The following is a 23380-nucleotide window of genomic DNA, read 5'->3' on the forward strand; positions in this document are numbered from 1 at the left end:
GACCACCACTGATCACACTGACCACCACTGACCACCACTGACCACACTGACCAGCACTGAACAGCACTGACCACCACTGACCACCACTGACCACAGTGACCATGACTGACCACACTGACCACCACTGATCACACTGACCACACTGACCACCACTGACCACAGTGACCATGACTGACCACACTGACCACCACTGATCACACTGACCACCACTGATCACACTGACCACCACTGACCACCACTGACCACACTGACCACCACTGATCACACTGATCACACTGATCACACTGACCACCACTGACCACAGTGACCATGACTGACCACCACTGACCACCATTGACCATCACTGACCACCACTGACCACCACTGATCACACTGACCACAGTGACCATGACTGACCACACTGACCACCACTGATCACACTGATCACACTGACCACCACTGATCACACTGACCACCACTGATCACACTGACCACAGTGACCACCACTGACCACAGTGACCATGACTGACCACACTGACCACCACTGATCACACTGACCACCACTGACCACAGTGACCATGACTGACCACCACTGACCACACTGACCACCATTGACCATCACTGACCACCACTGATCACACTGACCACAGTGACCATGACTGACCACACTGACCACCACTGATCACACTGATCACACTGACCACCACTGATCACACTGACCACAGTGACCACCACTGACCACAGTGACCATGACTGACCACACTGACCACCATTGACCATCACTGACCACCACTGACCACCACTGACCACAGTGACCATGACTGACTACACTGACCACCACTGACCACAGTGACCACGACTGACCACACTGACCACCACTGATCACACTGACCACCACTGATCACACTGACCACCACTGATCACACTGACCACAGTGACCACCACTGACCACAGTGACCATGACTGACCACACTGACCACCACTGATCACACTGACCACAGTGACCATGACTGACCACACTGACAACACTGACCTCCATTGACCATCACTGACCACCACTGACCACACTGACCACCACTGACCACAGTGACCATGACTGACCACACTGACCACCACTGACCACAGTGACCACTACTGACCACAGTGACCACCACTGACCACAGTGACCATGACTGACCACAGTGACCATGACTGACCACACTGACCACCATTGACCATCACTGACCACCACTGACCACACTGACCACCACTGACCACAGTGACCATGACTGACCACACTGACCACCACTGATCACACTGACCACAGTGACCATCACTGACCACAGTGACCATGACTGACCACACTGACCACCATTGACCATCACTGACCACAGTGACCACCACTGACCACAGTGGCCATGACTGACCACACTGACCACACTGACCACCACTGACCACACTGACCACACTGACCACCACTGACCACAGTGACCATGACTGACCGCACTGACCACAGTGACCACCACTGACCACAGTGACCATGACTGACCGCACTGACCACAGTGACCACCACTGACCACAGTGACCATGACTGACCACACTGACCACCATTGACCATGACTGACCACCACTGACCACAGTGACCATGACTGACCACACTGACCACTATTGATCATGACTGACCACACTGACCACTATTGATCATGACTGACCACCACTGACCACAGTGACCATGACTGACCACCACTGACCACAGTGACCACCACTGACCACAGTGACCACCGTGACCACCACTGTCCACAGTGGCCATGACTGACCACACTGACCACAGTGAACATGACTGACCACAGTGACCATGACTGACCACACTGACCACAGTGACCATGACTGACCGCACTGACCACAGTGACCACCACTGACCACAGTGACCACCACTGACCACAGTGACCACCGTGACCACCACTGTCCACAGTGACCATGACTGACCACCATTGACCATGACTGACCACCACTGACCACAGTGACCATGACTGACCACACTGACCATGACTGACCACTATTGATCATGACTGACCACCACTGACCACAGTGACCACCGTGACCATGACTGACCACACTGACCATGACTGACCACACTGACCACACTGACCATGACTGACCACACTGACCATGACTGACTACCACTGACCACATTGATCATGACTGACCACCACTGAACACAGTGACCACCGTGACCATGACTGACCACCACTGACCACAGTTTGTCCAAATGCACTTTACAGCCAATGAACTACTTTTTGAAGTGTTGTCACTGTTGTAATGTTGGAAACATGGCAGGCAATTTGCACACAGCAAGATCCAACAAACAGCAATGTGACAATGACCAGATTATCTGCTTTTAGCGATGTTGCTTGAGGGGTAAATATTGGCCCCAGGACACCAGGGAGAACTCCACTACACTTCTTTAAATCGGGGCTGTGGGATCATTTACACACACCAGCAAAAGCAGGTGGGGCCGTACTGTAACATCTCACCTGAAAAACTGTGTCACCAACAGTGCAGCACTCCCTCAGTACTGACCCTCCGACAGTGCAGCACTCCCTCAGTACTGACCCTCCGACAGTGCAGCACTCCCTCAGTACTGACCCTCCGACAGTGCAGCACTCCCTCAGTACTGACCCTCTGACAGTGCAGCACTCCCTCAGTACTGACCCTCCGACAGTGCAGTACTCCCTCAGTACTCACCATCCAACAGTGCAGCACTCCCTCAGTACTGACCCTCCGACAGAGCAGTACTCCCTCAGTACTGACCCTCCGACAGTGCAGCACTCCCTCAGTACTGACACTCCAACAGTGCAGTACTCCCTCAGTACTGACCTTCTGACAGTGCAGCACTCCCTCAGTACTGACCCTCCGACAGTGCAGCACTCCCTCAGTACTGACCCTTTGACAGTGCAGTTCTCCCTCAGTACTGACTCTCCGACAGTGCAGTTCTCCCTCAGTACTGAGCCTCCGACAGTGCAGCACTCCCTCAGTACTGACCCTCCAACAGTGCAGTACTCCCTCAGTACTCACCATCCAGCAGTGCAGCACTCCCTCAGTACTCACCATCCAACAGTGCAGCACTCCCTCAGTACTGACCCTGTGACAGTGCAATACTCCCTCAGTACTGACCCTCCGACAGTGCAGTTCTCCCTCAGTACTGACCCTCCGACAGTGCAGCATTCCCTCAGTACTGACACTCCGAAAGTGCAGTACTCCCTCAGTACTGACCATGTGACAGTGCAATACTCCCTCAGTACTGACTCTCCGACAGTGCAGTTCTCCCTCAGTACTGACCCTCCGACAGTGCAGTTCTCCCTCAGTACTGACCCTCCGACAGTGCAGCATTCCCTCAGTACTGACACTCCGAAAGTGCAGTACTCCCTCAGTACTGACCATGTGACAGTGCAATACTCCCTCAGTACTGACTCTCCGACAGTGCAGTTCTCCCTCAGTACTGACCCTGTGACAGTGCAATACTCCCTCAGTACTGACTCTCCGACAGTGCAATACTCCCTCAGTACTGACCCTCCGACAGTGCAGTTCTCCCTCAGTACTGACCCTCCGACAGTGCAGCATTCCCTCAGTACTGACACTCCGACAGTGCAGTACTCCCTCAGTACTGACCATGTGACAGTGCAATACTCCCTCAGTACTGACACTCCGACAGTGCAGTACTCCCTCAGTACTGACCCTGTGACAGTGCAATACTCCCTCAGCACTGACTCTCCGACAGTGCAGTTCTCCCTCAGTACTGAGCCTGCGACAGTGCAGCACTCCCTCAGTACTGACCCTCCAACAGTGCAGTACTCCCTCAGTACTGACCCTCCGACAGTGCAGTACTCCCTCAGTACTGACCCTGTGACAGTGCAATACTCCCTCAGTACTGACTCTCCGACAGTGCAGTTCTCCCTCAGTACTGAGCCTCCGACAGTGCAGCACTCCCTCAGTACTGACCCTCCAACAGTGCAGTACTCCCTCAGTACTGACCATCCAACAGTGCAGCACTCCCTCAGTATTGACCCTCTGACAGTGCAGCGCTCCCTCAGTACTGTCCCTCCGACAGTGCAGCACTCCCTCAGTACTGACCCTCTGACAGTGCAGCACTCCCTCAGTATTGACCCTCCGACAGTGCAGCACTCCCTCAGTACTGATCCTCCGACAGTGCAGCACTCCCTCAGTACTGTCCCTCCGACAGTGCAGCGCTCCCTCAGTACTGTCCCTCCGACAGTGCAGCACTCCCTCAGTACTGTCCCTCCGACAGTGCAGCGCTCCCTCAGTACTGACCCTCCGACAGTGCAGTACTCCCTCAGTACTGACCCTCCGACAGTGCAGCACTCCCTCAGTACTGACCCTCCGACAGTGCAGTACTCCCTCAGTACTGACCCTCCGACAGTGCAGCACTCCTTCAGTACTGGCCCTCCGACAGTGCAGCGCTCCCTCAGTACTGACACTCCGACAGTGCAGCACTCCCTCAGTACTGACCCTCCGACAGTGCAGCACTCCCTCAGTACTGACACTCCAACAGTGCAGTGCTCCCTCAGTACTGACCCTCTGACAGTGCAGCACTCCCTCAGTACTGACCCTCCGACAGTGCAGTACTCCCTCAGTACTCACCATCCAACAGTGCAGCACTCCCTCAGTACTGACCCTTTGACAGTGCAGTTCTCCCTCAGTACTGACTCTCCGACAGTGCAGTTCTCCCTCAGTACTGAGCCTCCGACAGTGCAGCACTCCCTCAGTACTGACACTCCAGCAGTGCAGTACTCCCTCAGTACTGACCTTCTGACAGTGCAGCACTCCCTCAGTACTGACCCTCCGACAGTGCAGCAATCCCTCAGTACTGACACTCCAACAGTGCAGTACTCCCTCAGTACTGACCTTCTGACAGTGCAGCACTCACTCAGTACTGACCCTCCGACAGTGCAGCACTCCCTCAGTACTGACCCTTTGACAGTGCAGTTCTCCCTCAGTACTGACTCTCCGACAGTGCAGTTCTCCCTCAGTACTGAGCCTCCGACAGTGCAGCACTCCCTCAGTACTGACCCTCCAACAGTGCAGTACTCCCTCAGTACTCACCATCCAACAGTGCAGCACTCCCTCAGTACTCACCATCCAACAGTGCAGCACTCCCTCAGTACTGACCCTGTGACAGTGCAATACTCCCTCAGTACTGACCCTCCGACAGTGCAGTTCTCCCTCAGTACTGACCCTCCGACAGTGCAATACTCCCTCAGTACTGACACTCCGACAGTGCAGTACTCCCTCAGTACTGACCCTGTGACAGTGCAATACTCCCTCAGTACTGACTCTCCGACAGTGCAGTTCTCCCTCAGTACTGAGCCTCCGACAGTGCAGCACTCCCTCAGTACTGACCCTCCAACAGTGCAGTACTCCCTCAGTACTGACCATCCAACAGTGCAGCACTCCCTCAGTACTCACCATCCAACAGTGCAGCACTCCCTCAGTACTGACCCTGTGACAGTGCAATACTCCCTCAGTACTGACCCTCCGACAGTGCAGTTCTCCCTCAGTACTGACCCTTCGACAGTGCAGCATTCCCTCAGTACTGACACTCCGACAGTGCAGTTCTCCCTCAGTACGGAGCCTCCGACAGTGCAGCACTCCCTCAGTACTGACCCTCCAACAGTGCAGTACTCCCTCAGTACTCACCATCCAACAGTGCAGCACTCCCTCAGTACTGACCCTGTGACAGTGCAATACTCCCTCAGTACTGACTCTCCGACAGTGCAGTTCTCCCTCAGTACTGAGCCTCCGACAGTGCAGTACTCCCTCAGTACTGACCCTCCAACAGTGCAGTACTCCCTCAGTACTGACCCTCCAACAGTGCAGTACTCCCTCAGTACTCACCATCCAACAGTGCAGCACTCCCTCAGTACTGACCATCCAACAGTGCAGCACTCCCTCAGTATTGACCCTCTGACAGTGCAGCGCTCCCTCAGTACTGTCCCTCCGACAGTGCAGCACTCCCTCAGTACTGACCCTCTGACAGTGCAGCACTCCCTCAGTATTGACCCTCCGACAGTGCAGCACTCCCTCAGTACTGATCCTCCGACAGTGCAGCACTCCCTCAGTACTGTCCCTCCGACAGTGCAGCGCTCCCTCAGTACTGTCCCTCCGACAGTGCAGCACTCCCTCAGTACTGTCCCTCCGACAGTGCAGCGCTCCCTCAGTACTGACCCTCCGACAGTGCAGTACTCCCTCAGTACTGACCCTCCGACAGTGCAGCACTCCCTCAGTACTGACCCTCCGACAGTGCAGTACTCCCTCAGTACTGACCCTCCGACAGTGCAGCACTCCTTCAGTACTGGCCCTCCGACAGTGCAGCGCTCCCTCAGTACTGACACTCCGACAGTGCAGCACTCCCTCAGTACTGACCCTCCGACAGTGCAGCACTCCCTCAGTACTGACACTCCAACAGTGCAGTGCTCCCTCAGTACTGACCCTCTGACAGTGCAGCACTCCCTCAGTACTGACCCTCCGACAGTGCAGTACTCCCTCAGTACTCACCATCCAACAGTGCAGCACTCCCTCAGTACTGACCCCGTGACAGTGCAATACTCCCTCAGTACTGACCCTCCGACAGAGCAGTACTCCCTCAGTACTGACCCTCCGACAGTGCAGCACTCCCTCAGTACTGACACTCCAGCAGTGCAGTACTCCCTCAGTACTGACCTTCTGACAGTGCAGCACTCCCTCAGTACTGACCCTCCGACAGTGCAGCAATCCCTCAGTACTGACACTCCAACAGTGCAGTACTCCCTCAGTACTGACCTTCTGACAGTGCAGCACTCCCTCAGTACTGACCCTTTGACAGTGCAGTTCTCCCTCAGTACTGACTCTCCGACAGTGCAGTTCTCCCTCAGTACTGAGCCTCCGACAGTGCAGCACTCCCTCAGTACTGACCCTCCAACAGTGCAGTACTCCCTCAGTACTCACCATCCAACAGTGCAGCACTCCCTCAGTACTCACCATCCAACAGTGCAGCACTCCCTCAGTACTGACCCTGTGACAGTGCAATACTCCCTCAGTACTGACCCTCCGACAGTGCAGTTCTCCCTCAGTACTGACCCTCCGACAGTGCAGCATTCCCTCAGTACTGACACTCCGACAGTGCAGTACTCCCTCAGTACTGACCATGTGACAGTGCAATACTCCCTCAGTACTGACTCTCCGACAGTGCAGTTCTCCCTCAGTACTGACCCTGTGACAGTGCAATACTCCCTCAGTACTGACCCTCCGACAGTGCAGTTCTCCCTCAGTACTGACCCTCCGACAGTGCAATACTCCCTCAGTACTGACACTCCGACAGTGCAGTACTCCCTCAGTACTGACCCTGTGACAGTGCAATACTCCCTCAGTACTGACTCTCCGACAGTGCAGTTCTCCCTCAGTACTGAGCCTCCGACAGTGCAGCACTCCCTCAGTACTGACCCTCCAACAGTGCAGTACTCCCTCAGTACTGACCATCCAACAGTGCAGCACTCCCTCAGTACTCACCATCCAACAGTGCAGCACTCCCTCAGTACTGACCCTGTGACAGTGCAATACTCCCTCAGTACTGACCCTCCGACAGTGCAGTTCTCCCTCAGTACTGACCCTTCGACAGTGCAGCATTCCCTCAGTACTGACACTCCGACAGTGCAGTTCTCCCTCAGTACGGAGCCTCCGACAGTGCAGCACTCCCTCAGTACTGACCATCCAACAGTGCAGCACTCCCTCAGTACTCACCATCCAACAGTGCAGCACTCCCTCAGTACTGACCCTGTGACAGTGCAATACTCCCTCAGTACTGACTCTCCGACAGTGCAGTTCTCCCTCAGTACTGAGCCTCCGACAGTGCAGCACTCCCTCAGTACTGACCCTCCAACAGTGCAGTACTCCCTCAGTACTCACCATCCAACAGTGCAGCACTCCCTCAGTACTCACCATCCAACAGTGCAGCACTCCCTCAGTACTGACCCTGTGACAGTGCAATACTCCCTCAGTACTGACCCTCCGACAGTGCAGTTCTCCCTCAGTACTGACCCTCCGACAGTGCAGCATTCCCTCAGTACTGACCCTCCAACAGTGCAGCATTCCCTCAGTACTGACACTCCGACAGTGCAGTACTTCCTCAGTACTGACCATGTGACAGTGCAATACTCCCTCAGTACTGACTCTCCGACAGTGCAGTTCTCCCTCAGTACTGACCCTGTGACAGTGCAATACTCCCTCAGTACTGACCCTCCGACAGTGCAGTTCTCCCTCAGTACTGACCCTCCGACAGTGCAATACTCCCTCAGTACTGACACTCCGACAGTGCAGTACTCCCTCAGTACTGACCCTGTGACAGTGCAATACTCCCTCAGTACTGACTCTCCGACAGTGCAGTTCTCCCTCAGTACTGAGCCTCCGACAGTGCAGCACTCCCTCAGTACTGACCCTCCAACAGTGCAGTACTCCCTCAGTACTGACCCTCCGACAGTGCAGTACTCCCTCAGTACTGATCCTGTGACAGTGCAATACTCCCTCAGTACTGACTCTCCGACAGTGCAGTTCTCCCTCAGTATGGAGCCTCCGACAGTGCAGCACTCCCTCAGTACTGACCCTCCAACAGTGCAGTACTCCCTCAGTACTGACCATCCAACAGTGCAGCACTCCCTCAGTACTCACCATCCAACAGTGCAGCACTCCCTCAGCACTGACCCTGTGACAGTGCAATACTCCCTCAGTACTGACCCTCCGACAGTGCAGTTCTCCCTCAGTACTGACCCTTCGACAGTGCAGCATTCCCTCAGTACTGACACTCCGACAGTGCAGTTCTCCCTCAGTACGGAGCCTCCGACAGTGCAGCACTCCCTCAGTACTGACCCTCCAACAGTGCAGTACTCCCTCAGTACTGACCATCCAACAGTGCAGCACTCCCTCAGTACTCACCATCCAACAGTGCAGCACTCCCTCAGTACTGACCCTGTGACAGTGCAATACTCCCTCAGTACTGACTCTCCGACAGTGCAGTTCTCCCTCAGTACTGACCCTGTGACAGTGCAATACTCCCTCAGTACTGACTCTCCGACAGTGCAGTTCTCCCTCAGTACTGACCCTGTGACAGTGCAATACTCCCTCAGTACTGACACTCCGACAGTGCAGTACTCCCTCAGTACTGACCCTCCGACAGTACAGTACTCCCTCAGTACTGACCCTCCGACAGTGCAATACTCCCTCAGTACTGACACTCCGACAGTGCAGTACTCCCTCAGTACTGACCCTTCGACAGTGCAGCATTCCCTCAGTACTGACACTCCGACAGTGCAGTACTCCCTCAGTACTGACCCTGTGACAGTGCAATACTCCCTCAGTACTGACTCTCCGACAGTGCAGTTCTCCCTCAGTACTGACCCCGTGACAGTGCAGCATTCCCTCAGTACTGACTCTCCGACAGTGCAGTACTCCCTCAGTACTGACCCTCCGACAGTGCAATACTCCCTCAGTACTGACACTCCGACAGTGCAGTACTCCCTCAGTACTGCCATGGGATTATGAGCCTGGATTTTGTGCTCAAGTCTCCTGAATGGGATTTGAACCCATGAGATTCTGACTCAGAGACGAGAGTGATGACCACTTAGCCACAGGTGGCACATGAGTTAAAGTAGGAGATTTGATGGGTGAGTGTGTCGGATGGAGTATTTGAAGTTTGAGGAGCGACCGAGGAAATTCACATGAGCTCTGGCTTTTGCAGCGTTGAGCAAGAGCAAGTTCCAATAACGATGAGGGAGCAGTGTCTCGAGCTTGGCAATGGGCAGAACAGGTGAGTGAAAGATGGAATGGCTGAAGTTTGAAATTCGCAATCGTGTCTGAGAATGTGGAAAGTGCTATTCCTGCAGCTCACTGCAAACATTCAAAGGCTCGCAACTCGTCCAGGATTCCCATCATCTCCCTCTCTCTCCCCCACCAATTCTCCCCTACTGCACCTAACCTGCTTCCCTCCACCCCCCCCCCCCCCCCAACCCCCCCCCCCCCACCCCCCGGCCCTCCAAACTCTGAGCATTCCAAAACCCCATGGAAAGGAAGGGCCATTGTGTGCAGTGACAGTGAGAGATTAAGCGAGAGAGAGAGAGCGAGTCAGATAGAGACCGAATGACAGTAAATTAGAAACAGAGAGAGAAAGACAAATACAGCAACAGACAGAGAGATAAGTATATAGAGGCATAAGAGAGAGAGATGGACAATAAAACTGAAAAACAAAGAGGAAGAGAGACAGATACAGAGAAATGAAGAGTTAAAGATACAGGCAGACAATAGAGAAAATATGTTTGAGATCCTGCATTTTTGATCCTGTGTTTTGGGTTCTGTGTTTTGATCCTGTGTCTCAGGTTCTGTGTTTTGATCCTGTGTTTTGGGTTCTGTGTTTTGATCCTGTGTCTCAGGTTCTGTGTTTTGATCCTGTGTTTTGGGTTCTGTGTTTTGATCCTGTGTCTCAGGTTCTGTGTTTTGATCCTGTGTCTCAGGATCTGTGTTTTGATCCTGTGTCTCAGGTTCTGTGTTTTGATCCTGTGTTTTGTGTTCTGTGTTTTGATCCTGTGTCTCAGGTGTGGTGTTTTGATCCTGTGTTTTGGGTTCTGTGTTTTGATCCTGTGTCTCAGGTTCTGTGTTTTGATCCTGTGTCTCAGGTTCTGTGTTTTGATCCTGTGTTTAGGGTTCTGTGTTTTGATCCTGTGTCACGGGTTCTGTGTTTTGATCCTGTGTCTCAGGTTCTGTGTTTTGATCCTGTGTTTAGGGTTCTGTGTTTTGATCCTGTGTCTCAGGTTCTGTGTTTTGATCCTGTGTTTAGGGTTCTGTGTTTTGATCCTGTGTCTCAGGTTCTGTGTTTTGATCCTGTGTTTAGGGTTCTGTGTTTTGATCCTGTGTCTCAGGTTCTGTGTTTTGATCCTGTGTTTAGGGTTCTGTGTTTTGATCCTGTCTCTCGGGTTCTGTGTTTTGATCCTGTGTCTCGGGTTCTGTGTTTTGATCCTGTGTCTCGGGTTCTGTGTTTTGATCCTGTGTTTAGGGTTCTGTGTTTTGATCCTGTGTCTCAGGTTCTGTGTTTTGATCCTGTGTTTAGGGTTCTGTGTTTTGATCCTGTGTCTCAGGTTCTGTGTTTTGATCCTGTGTTTAGGGTTCTGTGTTTTGATCCTGTGTCTCAGGTTCTGTGTTTTGATCCTGTGTTTAGGGTTCTGTGTTTTGATCCTGTCTCTCGGGTTCTGTGTTTTGATCCTGTGTCTCGGGTTCTGTGTTTTGATCCTGTGTCTCGGGTTCTGTGTTTTGATCCTGTCTCTCGGGTTCTGTGTTTTGATCCTGTGTCTCGGGTTCTGTGTTTTGATCCTGTGTTTAGGGTTCTGTGTTTTGATCCTGTCTCTCGGGTTCTGTGTTTTGATCCTGTGTTTAGGGTTCTGTGTTTTGATCCTGTGTTTAGGGTTCTGTGTTTTGATCCTGTGTTTCAGGTTCTGTGTTTTGATCCTGTGTTTAGGGTTCTGTGTTTTGATCCTGTGTCTCGGGTTCTGTGTTTTGATCCTGTGTTTAGGGTTCTGTGTTTTGATCCTGTCTCTCGGGTTCTGTGTTTTGATCCCGTGTCTCGGGTTCTGTGTTTTGATCCTGTGTCTCGGGTTCTGTGTTTTGATCCTGTGTCTCGGGTTCTGTGTTTTGATCCTGTGTCTCGGGTTCTGTGTTTTGATCCTGTGTCTCGGGTTCTGTGTTTTGATCCTGTCTCTCGGGTTCTGTGTTTTGATCCTGTGTCTCGGGTTCTGTGTTTTGATCCTGTGTCTCGGGTTCTGTGTTTTGATCCTGTGTCTCGGGTTCTGTGTTTTGATCCTGTGTCTCGGGTTCTGTGTTTTGATCCTGTCTCTCGGGTTCTGTGTTTTGATCCTGTGTCTCGGGTTCTGTGTTTTGATCCTGTGTCTCGGGTTCTGTGTTTTGATCCTGTGTCTCGGGTTCTGTGTTTTGATCCTGTGTCTCGGGTTCTGTGTTTTGATCCTGTGTCTCGGGTTCTGTGTTTTGATCCTGTGTTTAGGGTTCTGTGTTTTGATCCTGTCTCTCGGGTTCTGTGTTTTGATCCCGTGTCTCGGGTTCTGTGTTTTGATCCTGTGTCTCGGGTTCTGTGTTTTGATCCTGTGTCTCGGGTTCTGTGTTTTGATCCTGTGTCTCGGGTTCTGTGTTTTGATCCTGTGTCTCGGGTTCTGTGTTTTGATCCTGTCTCTCGGGTTCTGTGTTTTGATCCTGTGTCTCGGGTTCTGTGTTTTGATCCTGTGTCTCTGGTTCTGTGTTTTGATCCTGTCTCTCGGGTTCTGTGTTTTGATCCTGTGTCTCGGGTTCTGTGTTTTGATCCTGTGTCTCGGGTTCTGTGTTTTGATCCTGTGTCTCGGGTTCTGTGTTTTGATCCTGTGTCTCGGGTTCTGTGTTTTGATCCTGTGTCTCGGGGTCTGTGTTTTGATCCTGTGTTTAGGGTTCTGTGTTTTGATCCTGTGTCTCAGGTTCTGTGTTTTGATCCTGTGTTTAGGGTTCTGTGTTTTGATCCTGTGTCTCGGGTTCTGTGTTTTGATCCTGTGTTTAGGGTTCTGTGTTTTGATCCTGTGTTTAGGGTTCTGTGTTTTGATCCTGTGTTTAGGGTTCTGTGTTTTGATCCTGTGTTTAGGGTTCTGTGTTTTGATCCTGTGTTTCGGGTTCTGTGTTTTGATCCTGTGTTTAGGGTTCTGTGTTTTGATCCTGTGTCTCGGGTTCTGTGTTTTGATCCTGTGTTTCGGGTTCTGTGTTTTGATCCTGTGTCTCGGGTTCTGTGTTTTGATCCTGTGTCTCGGGTTCTGTGTTTTGATCCTGTGTCTCGGGTTCTGTGTTTTGATCCTGTGTCTCGGGTTCTGTGTTTTGATCCTGTGTTTAGGTTATGCTCATTTGACAGTGCATTGCAAAGTTTAAAGTTGCCGCTTCAAACTGGTTGGTTAAGGAAAATGAAACAAAGTCAGAAATTGCAATCATCTGTTCCCTATCTGTGTTTCTAAAACCTCCCCCCGGTGCCCGGTAAGTGTTCTGGGCGGTGTCAGACCATTGAGTTTGAGTGGGCAGTATTTGAGAAGGGGGGGTGGGGGGACTCTCAAACTGCCAGATCTCTGCTTGTTGCAGAATTGTTCAGCTCCAGGGAAGTGTGTGAAGAGGTTCGAGCTGCTGTCAGTCCGGGGGAAAGGGCAGGTTGCAGAAGCAGGGCAGCAGACCTGGGCTGAGACATCCAAAAAAAAAAGCAAATTCCTTATGGCTTCATCGATTTCCCCCCATCACTGAAATTGCTAATTCCCAAATTTTGCAGCATTTTTTGTGTAAATCAGCCGGTCGCAGGAGTTTGTTAAGCATGGATAACCGGAGTGAGTGGAGGAGGAAGAGAAGGATTTGCGACTATATTCTAACATTGCTATGTGTTATCCTCTCACTAATAACTTATACCAGTGCAGGTAAGTGTCCATCTGTGCTAATGATACTGCATCAAAACTGCTCTCAGTCGGGGGCTCAGTGACTGCAAACTTTGAAAAAGTTTTTGCTAACTTTGCCATTAGTTTGAAGATTGGGAATGACAGTGTTGAACTGGATTCTGTAAATAATTTTCCGTCTTTTCCTCCTCCGCCGCTGTGCAGATTAGACCGGCTCTCAGATCCTCAATCTGGAAAACATGACTTTGTTTAAAGTGAGCACATTCCTTTTAAAGAAAGTCAGGGGGTGTCAGATTCCCCTGGGTCCCTGTTCGGACTCCGCTTTGACAAGCAGACCCAACCCCCAACACAATCACAACTTGACAGAAACTATCTCTAATTTTTCTTTTTTTTTAAATAGAAAACTCTAGGCGATTGTTCCCTGTTGCAGAAGCAGCAAAACCCACTCTGAGAAAAATGTTTCAAACTAACTCTTCCCACCGTGAAGGAAACTGTGAAACTTTTCTTGCAGGAGTCGCTCCATCTAGTGTCAGCTCCCACACACACTCCTTCCATCTTCCAGTGAATGATGGCAAAGTGAACAGTTCCAAATCTGGACCCATCCCAGGATCTCACAGGATAAAATGGGATTTCCTAGGTTCCTCTTCACACTATTAAAAAAAAGTTGATAAAATACCAAGAGTGGATTTAGGTATTTTTGAAGTGTTAGACTCAATTAATGCAGCATGCAGAGTGAGGAGGGAGTTAGCATTCTGACAGATAAATTGGTGCAATCTAAGGGCTGGAACATTCCAGCTGACTTTGGAGTCAGTTGTGAGCCAATTGCAGGCCTATGGGACATTACACTGAACGCATCTTGGTTACTGACTGTTGAACCTTTTAATTTGAGAATCCTGGACTGTAAATAATTTTGAACTCTAAGTAGTAGATCTGCTGTACAGCTGATCTGATCTGTTTCTGTGTGGAGGATGCTGAGGTCCCATGGGATGTTTAACATACAGAGAGTGGAGGGGATCATTCTGTTCTTGTGTAATATTGGCTATTATACAAAAAAAGACAGTTTCGTTGATTCAGATTTCCTTTGGAATTTGATGATTTTTGAGGCAGTGAATGTCTTTGAGGAAGTGGCAGACAAGACCCAGTCTTAACTTAAAGGGTTAGATAAAAGGATGTTTAGCTTCGGAGTCTTAGAAAGCAAGTCTATGTGGGACCATTCACCAGTCCCTGTTTCTCACATGCAGCAAATTTCAAGTCCAGTCTACACTGTGAGGGAGGCAGTGACAGCTTCCAGGGTCCTTAAACTCATCTGCTGGGAATTCCCCTGGTAAGGTGAATGCCAGTGAATTGGGGGAGGATAAATTAACTAGACAGATGTTTGTCTGTAACCCACAGCTCTCAGTCACGCAGGCTGTGTGACCCTGAATGGTCACTCTGATCTCTCCATCCACAAGGTTGTGCTGTCACCCATATCAACTGAATCCCTGTACTGACCTGGAGCACGGGATTGGCTGGGAAGGTGCACCCTCTGGAATTAGACATCTGCTGATAGAAACTCCCTGAGATAATCACTAGCTATTGCCAGCTCAGAGTTAAAAGTCTACAATTTAATGTTCTCAAAATTAGCAAACAAACATTTTGCAAACTGGCAGAATATCCCAGTGGGAAAAATCACAGCTGCCTGACGACAAATTCATGTCATTCAGGATCTAGAGAGCAGGATATTGGTTGGAACATGTTCATTTATTTTCCAACCACTGACAATAATTGCAGGACATGTACACAGAGTCAGACACGTTCACACAATGGGCGAGGGGTATGGTACAACACACAGCTTTAGGGTGCATCTCCCCATTTGAGAATCAAACTGGTTAGAACAGGACTGAGTGTCCCTGCACTGACTGTGTGTGTATAACAGGACTGAGTGTCCCTGCACTGACTGTGTGTGTATAACAGGACTGAGTGTCCCCGCAGTGACTGTGTGTGTATAACAGGACTGAGTGTCCCCGCAGTGACTGTGTGTGTGTAACAGGACTGAGTGTCCCAGCACTGACTGTGTGTGTATAACAGGACTGAGTGTCCCAGCACTGACTGTGTGTGTATAACAGGACTGAGTGTCCCAGCACTGACTGTGTGTGTAACAGGACTGAGTGTCCCAGCACTGACTGTGTGTGTATAACAGGACTGAGTGTCCCCGCAGTGACTGTGTGTGTGTAACAGGACTGAGTGTCCCAGCACTGACTGTGTGTGTATAACAGGACTGAGTGTCCCCGCAGTGACTGTGTGTGTGTAACAGGACTGAGTGTCCCCGCAGTGACTGTGTGTGTGTAACAGGACTGAGTGTCCCAGCACTGAATGTGTGTGTATAACAGGACTGAGTGTCCCTGCAGTGACTGTGTGTGTATAACAGGACTGAGTGTCCCAGCACTGAATGTGTGTGTATAACAGGACTGAGTGTCCCAGCACTGACTGTGTGTGTATAACAGGACTGAGTGTCCCAGCACTGACTGTGTGTGTATAACAGGACTGAGTGTCCCAGCACTGTCTGTGTGTGTATAACAGGACTGAGTGTCCCAGCACTGACTGTGTGTGTATAACAGGACTGAGTGTCCCAGCACTGACTGTGTGTGTATAACAGGACTGAGTGTCCCAGGACTGTCTGTGTGTGTATAACAGGACTGAGTGTCCTAGCACTGACTGTGTGTGCATAACAGGACTGAGTGTCCCAGCACTGAATCTGTGTATAACAGGACTGAGTGTCCCAGCACTGACTGTGTGTTAATAACAGGACTGAGTGTCCCAGCACTGACTGTGTGTTTATAACAGGACTGAGTGTCCCAGCACTGAATGTGTGTGTGTGTAACAGGACTGAGTGTCCCAGCACTGAATGTGTGTGTGTAACAGGTCTGAGTGTCCCAGCACTGAATCTGTGTGTTTATAACAGGACTGAGTGTCCCAGCACTGAATCTGTGTGTAACAGGACTGAGTGTCCCAGCACTGAATCTGTGTGTTTATAACAGGACTGAGTGTCCCAGCACTGACTGTGTTTATAACAGGACTGAGTGTCCCAGCACTGAATCTGTTTATAACAGGACTGAGTGTCCCAGCACTGAATGTGTGTGTGTAACAGGACTGAGTGTCCCAGCACTGAATGTGTGTGTAACAGGACTGAGTGTCCCAGCACTGAATCTGTGTGTTTATAACAGGTCTGAGTGTCCCAGCACTGACTGTGTGTTTAGAACAGGACTGAGTGTCCCAGCACTGAATCTGTGTGTTTATAACAGGACTGAGTGTCCCAGCACTGAATCTGTGTGTTTATGACAGGACTGAGTGTCCCAGCACTGACTGTGTGTTATAACAGGACTGAGTGTCCCAGCACTGACTGTGTGTTATAACAGGACTGAGTGTCCCAGCACTGACTGTGTGTGTATAACAGGACTGAGTGTCCCAGCACTGACTGTGTGTGTATAACAGGACTGAGTGTCCCAACACTGACTGTGTGTGTATCACAGGACTGAGTGTCCCGGCACTGAATGTGTGTGTTTATAACAGGACTGAGTGTCCCAGCACTGAATCTGTTTATAACAGGACTGAGTGTCCCAGCACTGAATGTGTGTGTGTAACAGGACTGAGTGTCCCAGCACTGAATGTGTGTGTTTATAACAGGACTGAGTGTCCCAGCACTGAATGTGTGTGTTTATAACAGGACTGAGTGTCCCTGCACTGACTGTGTGTGTTTATAACAAGACTTAGTGTCCCAGCACTGAATCTGTGTATAACAGGACTGAGTGTCCCAGCACGGACTGTGTGATAATAACAGGACTGAGTGTCCCAGCACTGACTGTGTGTTTTAAACAGGACTGAGTGTCCCAGCACTGAATCTGTGTGTTTATAACAGGACTGAGTGTCCCAGCACTGAATGTGTGTGTTTATAACAGGACTGAGTGTCCCAGCACTGACTGTGTTTATAACAGGACTGAGTGTCCCAGCACTGAATGTGTGTGTGTAACAGGACTGAGTGTCCCAGCACTGAATGTGTTTGTTTATAACAGGACTGAGTGTCCCAGCACTGACTGTGTTTATAACAGGACTGAGTGTCCCAGCACTGAATGTGTGTGTGTAACAGGACTGAGTGTCCCAGCATTGAATGTGTGTGTGTAACAGGACTGAGTGTCCCAGCACTGAATCTGTGTGTTTATAACAGGACTGAGTGTCCCAGCACTGAATCTGTTCACAACAGGACTGAGTGTCCCAGCACTGAATGTGTTTGTTTATAACAGGACTGAGTGTCCCAGCATTGAATGTGTGTGTGTAACAGGACTGAGTGTCCCAGCACTGAATGTGTGTGTGTAACAGGACTGAGTGTCCCAGCACTGAATCTGTTTATAACAGGACTGAGTGTCCCAGCACTGAATGTGTGTGTGTAACAGGACTGACTGTCCCAGCACTGAATGTGTGTGTTTATAACAGGACTGAGTGTCCCAGCACTGAATCTGTGTGTTTATAACAGGACTGAGTGTCCCAGCACTGACTGTGTGTGTATAACAGGACTGAGTGTCCCAGCACTGAATCTGTGTGTTTTTAACAGGACTGAGTGTCCCAGCACTGACTGTGTGTGTATAACAGGACTGAGTGTCTCAGCACTGACTGTGTGTGGATAACAGGACTGAGTGTCCCAGCACTGACTGTGTGTTTATAACAGGACTGAGTGTCCCGGCACTGACTGTGTGTGTATAACAGGACTGAGTGTCCCAGCACTGAATATGTGTGTAACAGGACTGAGTGTCCCAGCACTGAATCTGTGTGTTTATAACAGGACAGAGTGTCCCAGCACTGAATCTGTGTGTTTATAACAGGACAGAGTGTCCCAGCACTGAATCTGTGTGTTTATAACAGGACAGAGTGTCCCAGCACTGAATCTGTGTGTTTATAACAGGACTGAGTGTCCCAGCACTGACTGTGTGTGTATAACAGGACTGAGTGTCTCAGCACTGACTGTGTGTGTATAACAGGACTGAGTGTCCCAGCACTGACTGTGTGTTTATAACAGGACTGAGTGTCCCAGCACTGAATGTGTGTGTATAACTGGACTGAGTGTCCCAGCACTGACTGTGTGTTTATAACAGGACTGAGTGTCCCAGCACTGAATCTGAGTTTAACAGGACTGAGTGTCCCTGCACTGAATCTGTGTGTAACAGGACTGAGTGTCCCAGCACTGAATCTGTGTGTTTATAACAGGACTGAGTGTCCCAGCACTGACTGTGTGATAATAACAGGACTGAGTGTCCCAGCACTGAATGTGTGTTTATAACAGGACTGAGTGTCCCAGCACTGACTGTGTGTGTGTAACAGGACTGAGTGTCCCAGCACTGAATGTGTGTGTGTAACAGGACTGAGTGTCCCAGCACTGAATCTGTGTGTTTATAACAGGACTGAGTGTTCCAGCACTGAATCTGTGTTCCAGGACGGAGTGTCCCAGCACTGAATCTGTGTGTAACAGGACTGAGTGTCCCAGCACTGAATGTGTGTGTGTAACAGGACTGAGTGTCCCAGCACTGAATATGTGTGTTTATAACAGGACTGAGTGTCCCAGCACTGACTGTGTTTATAACAGGACTGAGTGTCCCAGCACTGAATGTGTTTGTTTATAACAGGACTGAGTGTCCCAGCATTGAATGTGTGTGTGTAACAGGACTGAGTGTCCCAGCACTGAATGTGTGTGTGTAACAGGACTGAGTGTCCCAGCACTGAATGTGTGTGTGTAACAGGACTGAGTGTCCCAGCACTGAATCTGTGTGTTTATAACAGGACTGAGTGTCCCAGCACTGAATCTGTGTATAACAGGACTGAGTGTCCCAGCTCTGAATCTGTGTGTAACAGGACTGAGTGTCCCAGCACTGAATATGTGTGTTTATAACAGGACTGAGTGTCCCAGCACTGAATGTGTTTGTTTATAACAGGACTGAGTGTCCCAGCATTGAATGTGTGTGTGTAACAGGACTGAGTGTCCCAGCACTGAATGTGTGTGTGTAACAGGACTGAGTGTCCCAGCACTGAATGTGTGTGTGTAACAGGACTGAGTGTCCCAGCACTGAATCTGTGTGTTTATAACAGGACTGAGTGTCCCAGCACTGAATCTGTGTATAACAGGACTGAGTGTCCCAGCTCTGAATCTGTGTGTAACAGGACTGAGTGTCCCAGCACTGAATATGTGTGTTTATAACAGGACTGAGTGTCCCAGCACTGAATGTGTTTGTTTATAACAGGACTGAGTGTCCCAGCATTGAATGTGTGTGTGTAACAGGACTGAGTGTCCCAGCACTGAATGTGTGTGTTTATAACAGGACTGAGTGTCCCAGCACTGAATCTGTGTGTTTATAACAGGTCTGAGTGTCCCAGCACTGAATCTGTGTGTTTATAACAGGTCTGAGTGTCCCAGCACTGAATCTGTGTGTTTATAACAGGACTGAGTGTCCCAGCACTGACTGTGTGTGCATAACAGGACTGAGTGTCCCAGCACTGAATCTGTGTGTTTATAACAGGACTGAGTGTCCCAGCACTGAATGTGTGTGTGCAACAGGACTGAGTGTCCCAGCACTGACTGTGTGTGTATAACAGGACTAAGTGTCCCAGCACTGAATCTGTGTTTAACAGGACTGAGTGTCCCAGCACTGAATCTGTGTGTTTATAACAGGACTGAGTGTCCCAGCACTGAATCTGTGTGTTTATAACAGGACTGAGTGTCCCAGCACTGAATGTGTGTGTGTAACAGGACTGAGTGTCCCAGCACTGACTGTGTGTGTATAACAGGACTAAGTGTCCCTGCACTGAATCTGTGTGTAACAGGACTGAGTGTCCCAGCACTGACTGTGTGATAATAACAGGACTGAGTGTCCCAGCACTGACTGTGTGATAATAACAGGACTGAGTGTCCCAGCACTGACTGTGTGTTTATAACAGGACTGAGTGTCCCAGCACTGAATCTGTGTGTAGCAGGACTGAGTGTCCCAGCACTGACTGTGTTTATAACAGGACTGAATGTCCCAGCACTGAATGTGTTTGTTTAGAACAGGACTGAGTGTCCCAGCATTGAATGTGTGTGTGTAACAGGACTGAGTGTCCCAGCACTGAATCTGTGTGTTTATAACAGGACTGAGTGTCCCAGCACTGAATGTGTGTGTGTAACAGGACTGAGTGTCCCAGCACTGAATCTGTGTGTTTATAACAGGACTGAGTGTCCCAGCACTGAATCTGTGTATAACAGGACTGAGTGTCCCAGCTCTGAATCTGTGTGTAACAGGACTGAGTGTCCCAGCACTGAATATGTGTGTTTATAACAGGACTGAGTGTCCCAGCACTGACTGTGTTTATAACAGGACTGAGTGTCCCAGCACTGAATGTGTTTGTTTATAACAGGACTGAGTGTCCCAGCATTGAATGTGTGTGTGTAACAGGACTGAGTGTCCCAGCACTGAATCTGTGTGTTTATAACAGGTCTGAGTGTCCCAGCACTGAATCTGTGTGTTTATAACAGGTCTGAGTGTCCCAGCACTGACTGTGTTTATAACAGGACTGAGTGTCCCAGCACTGAATGTGTTTGTTTATAACAGGACTGAGTGTCCCAGCACTGAATCTGTGTGTTTATAACAGGTCTGAGTGTCCCAGCACTGAATCTGTGTGTTTATAACAGGTCTGAGTGTCCCAGCACTGAATCTGTGTGTTTATAACAGGACAGAGTGTCCCAGCACTGACTGTGTGATAATAACAGGACTGAGTGTCCCAGCACTGACTGTGTGATAATAACAGGACTGAGTGTCCCAGCACTGACTGTGTGTTTATAACAGGACTGAGTGTCCCAGCACTGAATCTGTGTGTAGCAGGACTGAGTGTCCCAGCACTGACTGTGTTTATAACAGGACTGAATGTCCCAGCACTGAATGTGTTTGTTTAGAACAGGACTGAGTGTCCCAGCATTGAATGTGTGTGTGTAACAGGACTGAGTGTCCCAGCACTGACTGTGTGTGTATAACAGGACTGAGGGTCTCAGCACTGACTGTGTGTGGATAACAGGACTGAGTGTCCCAGCACTGACTGTGTGTTTATAACAGGACTGAGTGTCCCAGCACTGACTGTGTGTGTATAACAGGACTGAGTGTCCCAGCACTGAATATGTGTGTAACAGGACTGAGTGTCCCAGCACTGAATCTGTGTGTTTATAACAGGACAGAGTGTCCCAGCACTGAATCTGTGTGTTTATAACAGGACAGAGTGTCCCAGCACTGAATCTGTGTGTTTATAACAGGACTGAGTGTCCCAGCACTGACTGTGTGTGTATATAACAGGACTGAGTGTCCCAGCACTGAATCTGTGTGTTTATAGCAGGACTGAGTGTCCCAGCACTGACTGTGTGTGTATAACAGGACTGAGTGTCTCAGCACTGACTCTGTGTGTATAACAGGACTGAGTGTCCCAGCACTGACTGTGTGTTTATAACAGGACTGAGTGTCCCAGCACTGAATGTGTGTGTATAACTGGACTGAGTGTCCCAGCACTGAATCTGTGTTTAACAGGACTGAGTGTCCCTGCACTGAATCTGTGTGTAACAGGACTGAGTGTCCCAGCACTGAATCTGTGTGTTTATAACAGGACTGAGTGTCCCAGCACTGACTGTGTGATAATAACAGGACTGAGTGTCCCAGCACTGAATCTGTGTGTTTATAACAGGACTGAGTGTCCCAGCACTGACTGTGTGTTTATAACAGGACTGAGTGTCCCAGCACTGAATGTGTGTGTGTAACAGGTCTGAGTGTCCCAGCACTGAATCTGTGTGTGTGTAACAGGACTGAGTGTCCCAGCACTGAATCTGTGTGTTTGTAACAGGACTGAGTGTCCCAGCACTGAATCTGTGTCCAACAGGACTGAGTGTCCCAGCACTGAATCTGTGTGTGTGTAACAGGACTGAGTGTCCCAGCACTGAATCTGTGTGTTTATAACAGGACTGAGTGTCCCAGCACTGACTGTGTTTATAACAGGACTGAGTGTCCCAGCACTGAATCTGTTTCTTACAGGACTGAGTGTCCCAGCACTGAATGTGTTTGTTTGTAACAGGACTGAGTGTCCCAGCACTGTATCTGTTTATAACAGGACTGAGTGTCCCAGCACTGAATGTGTGTGTGTAACAGGACTGAGTGTCCCAGCACTGAATCTGTTTATAACAGGACTGAGTGTCCCAGCACTGAATGTGTGTGTGTAACAGGACTGAGTGTCCCAGCACTGAATGTGTGTGTGCAACAGGACTGAGTGTCCCAGCACTGAATCTGTTTATAACAGGACTGAGTGTCCCAGCACTGAATGTGTGTGTGTAACAGGACTGACTGTCCCAGCACTGAATGTGTGTGTTTATAACAGGACTGAGTGTCCCAGCACTGAATCTGTGTGTGTATAACAGGACTGAGTGTCCCAGCACTGAATCTGTGTGTGTATAACAGGACTGAGTGTCCCAGCACTGAATCTGTGTGTGTATAACAGGACTGAGTGTCCCAGCACTGACTGTGTGTGTATAACAGGACTGAGTGTCTCAGCACTGACTGTGTGTTTATAACAGGACTGAGTGTCCCAGCACTGACTGTGTTTATAACAGGACTGAGTGTCCCAGCATTGAATGTGTGTGTGTAACAGGACTGAGTGTCCCAGCACTGAATGTGTGTGTTTATAACAGGACTGAGTGTCCCAGCACTGAATCTGTGTGTTTATAACAGGTCTGAGTGTCCCAGCACTGAATCTGTGTGTTTATAACAGGTCTGAGTGTCCCAGCACTGAATCTGTGTGTTTATAACAGGACAGAGTGTCCCAGCACTGACTGTGTGTGCATAACAGGACTGAGTGTCCCAGCACTGAATCTGTGTGTTTATAACAGGACTGAGTGTCCCAGC

At 50.0% G+C, this 23380-nt stretch overlaps 2 protein-coding genes across 3 annotated transcripts in view; one reads left to right on the forward strand and one right to left on the reverse strand.

Moving 5' to 3' along the window:
* Positions 1 to 10721: 10721 nt before the first annotated feature.
* Positions 10722 to 13255, reverse strand: LOC137347393 (serine/arginine repetitive matrix protein 2-like). The gene is made up of 2 exons (XM_068011830.1): positions 13242 to 13255; positions 10722 to 12903 (listed from the first exon to the last, which is right to left on the reverse strand). The coding sequence occupies exons 1-2, from the start codon at positions 13253 to 13255 to the stop codon at positions 10722 to 10724; spliced, it is 2196 nt and encodes a 731-aa protein (XP_067867931.1).
* col5a1 (procollagen, type V, alpha 1) overlaps positions 13160 to 23380 on the forward strand; it is a 633899-nt gene continuing 623678 nt past the window's right edge. For both annotated transcript variants that reach the window (XM_068012023.1, XM_068012024.1), the window contains exon 1: positions 13160 to 13475. In XM_068012023.1, coding sequence (XP_067868124.1) covers positions 13376 to 13475 — 100 coding nt within the window. In that variant the 5' untranslated portion in view covers positions 13160 to 13375. The remainder of the gene's footprint in view (positions 13476 to 23380) is intronic.

Source organism: Heterodontus francisci, chromosome 32 (assembly GCF_036365525.1).
Source record: "Heterodontus francisci isolate sHetFra1 chromosome 32, sHetFra1.hap1, whole genome shotgun sequence".
Lineage (NCBI taxonomy): Eukaryota > Metazoa > Chordata > Chondrichthyes > Heterodontiformes > Heterodontidae > Heterodontus > Heterodontus francisci.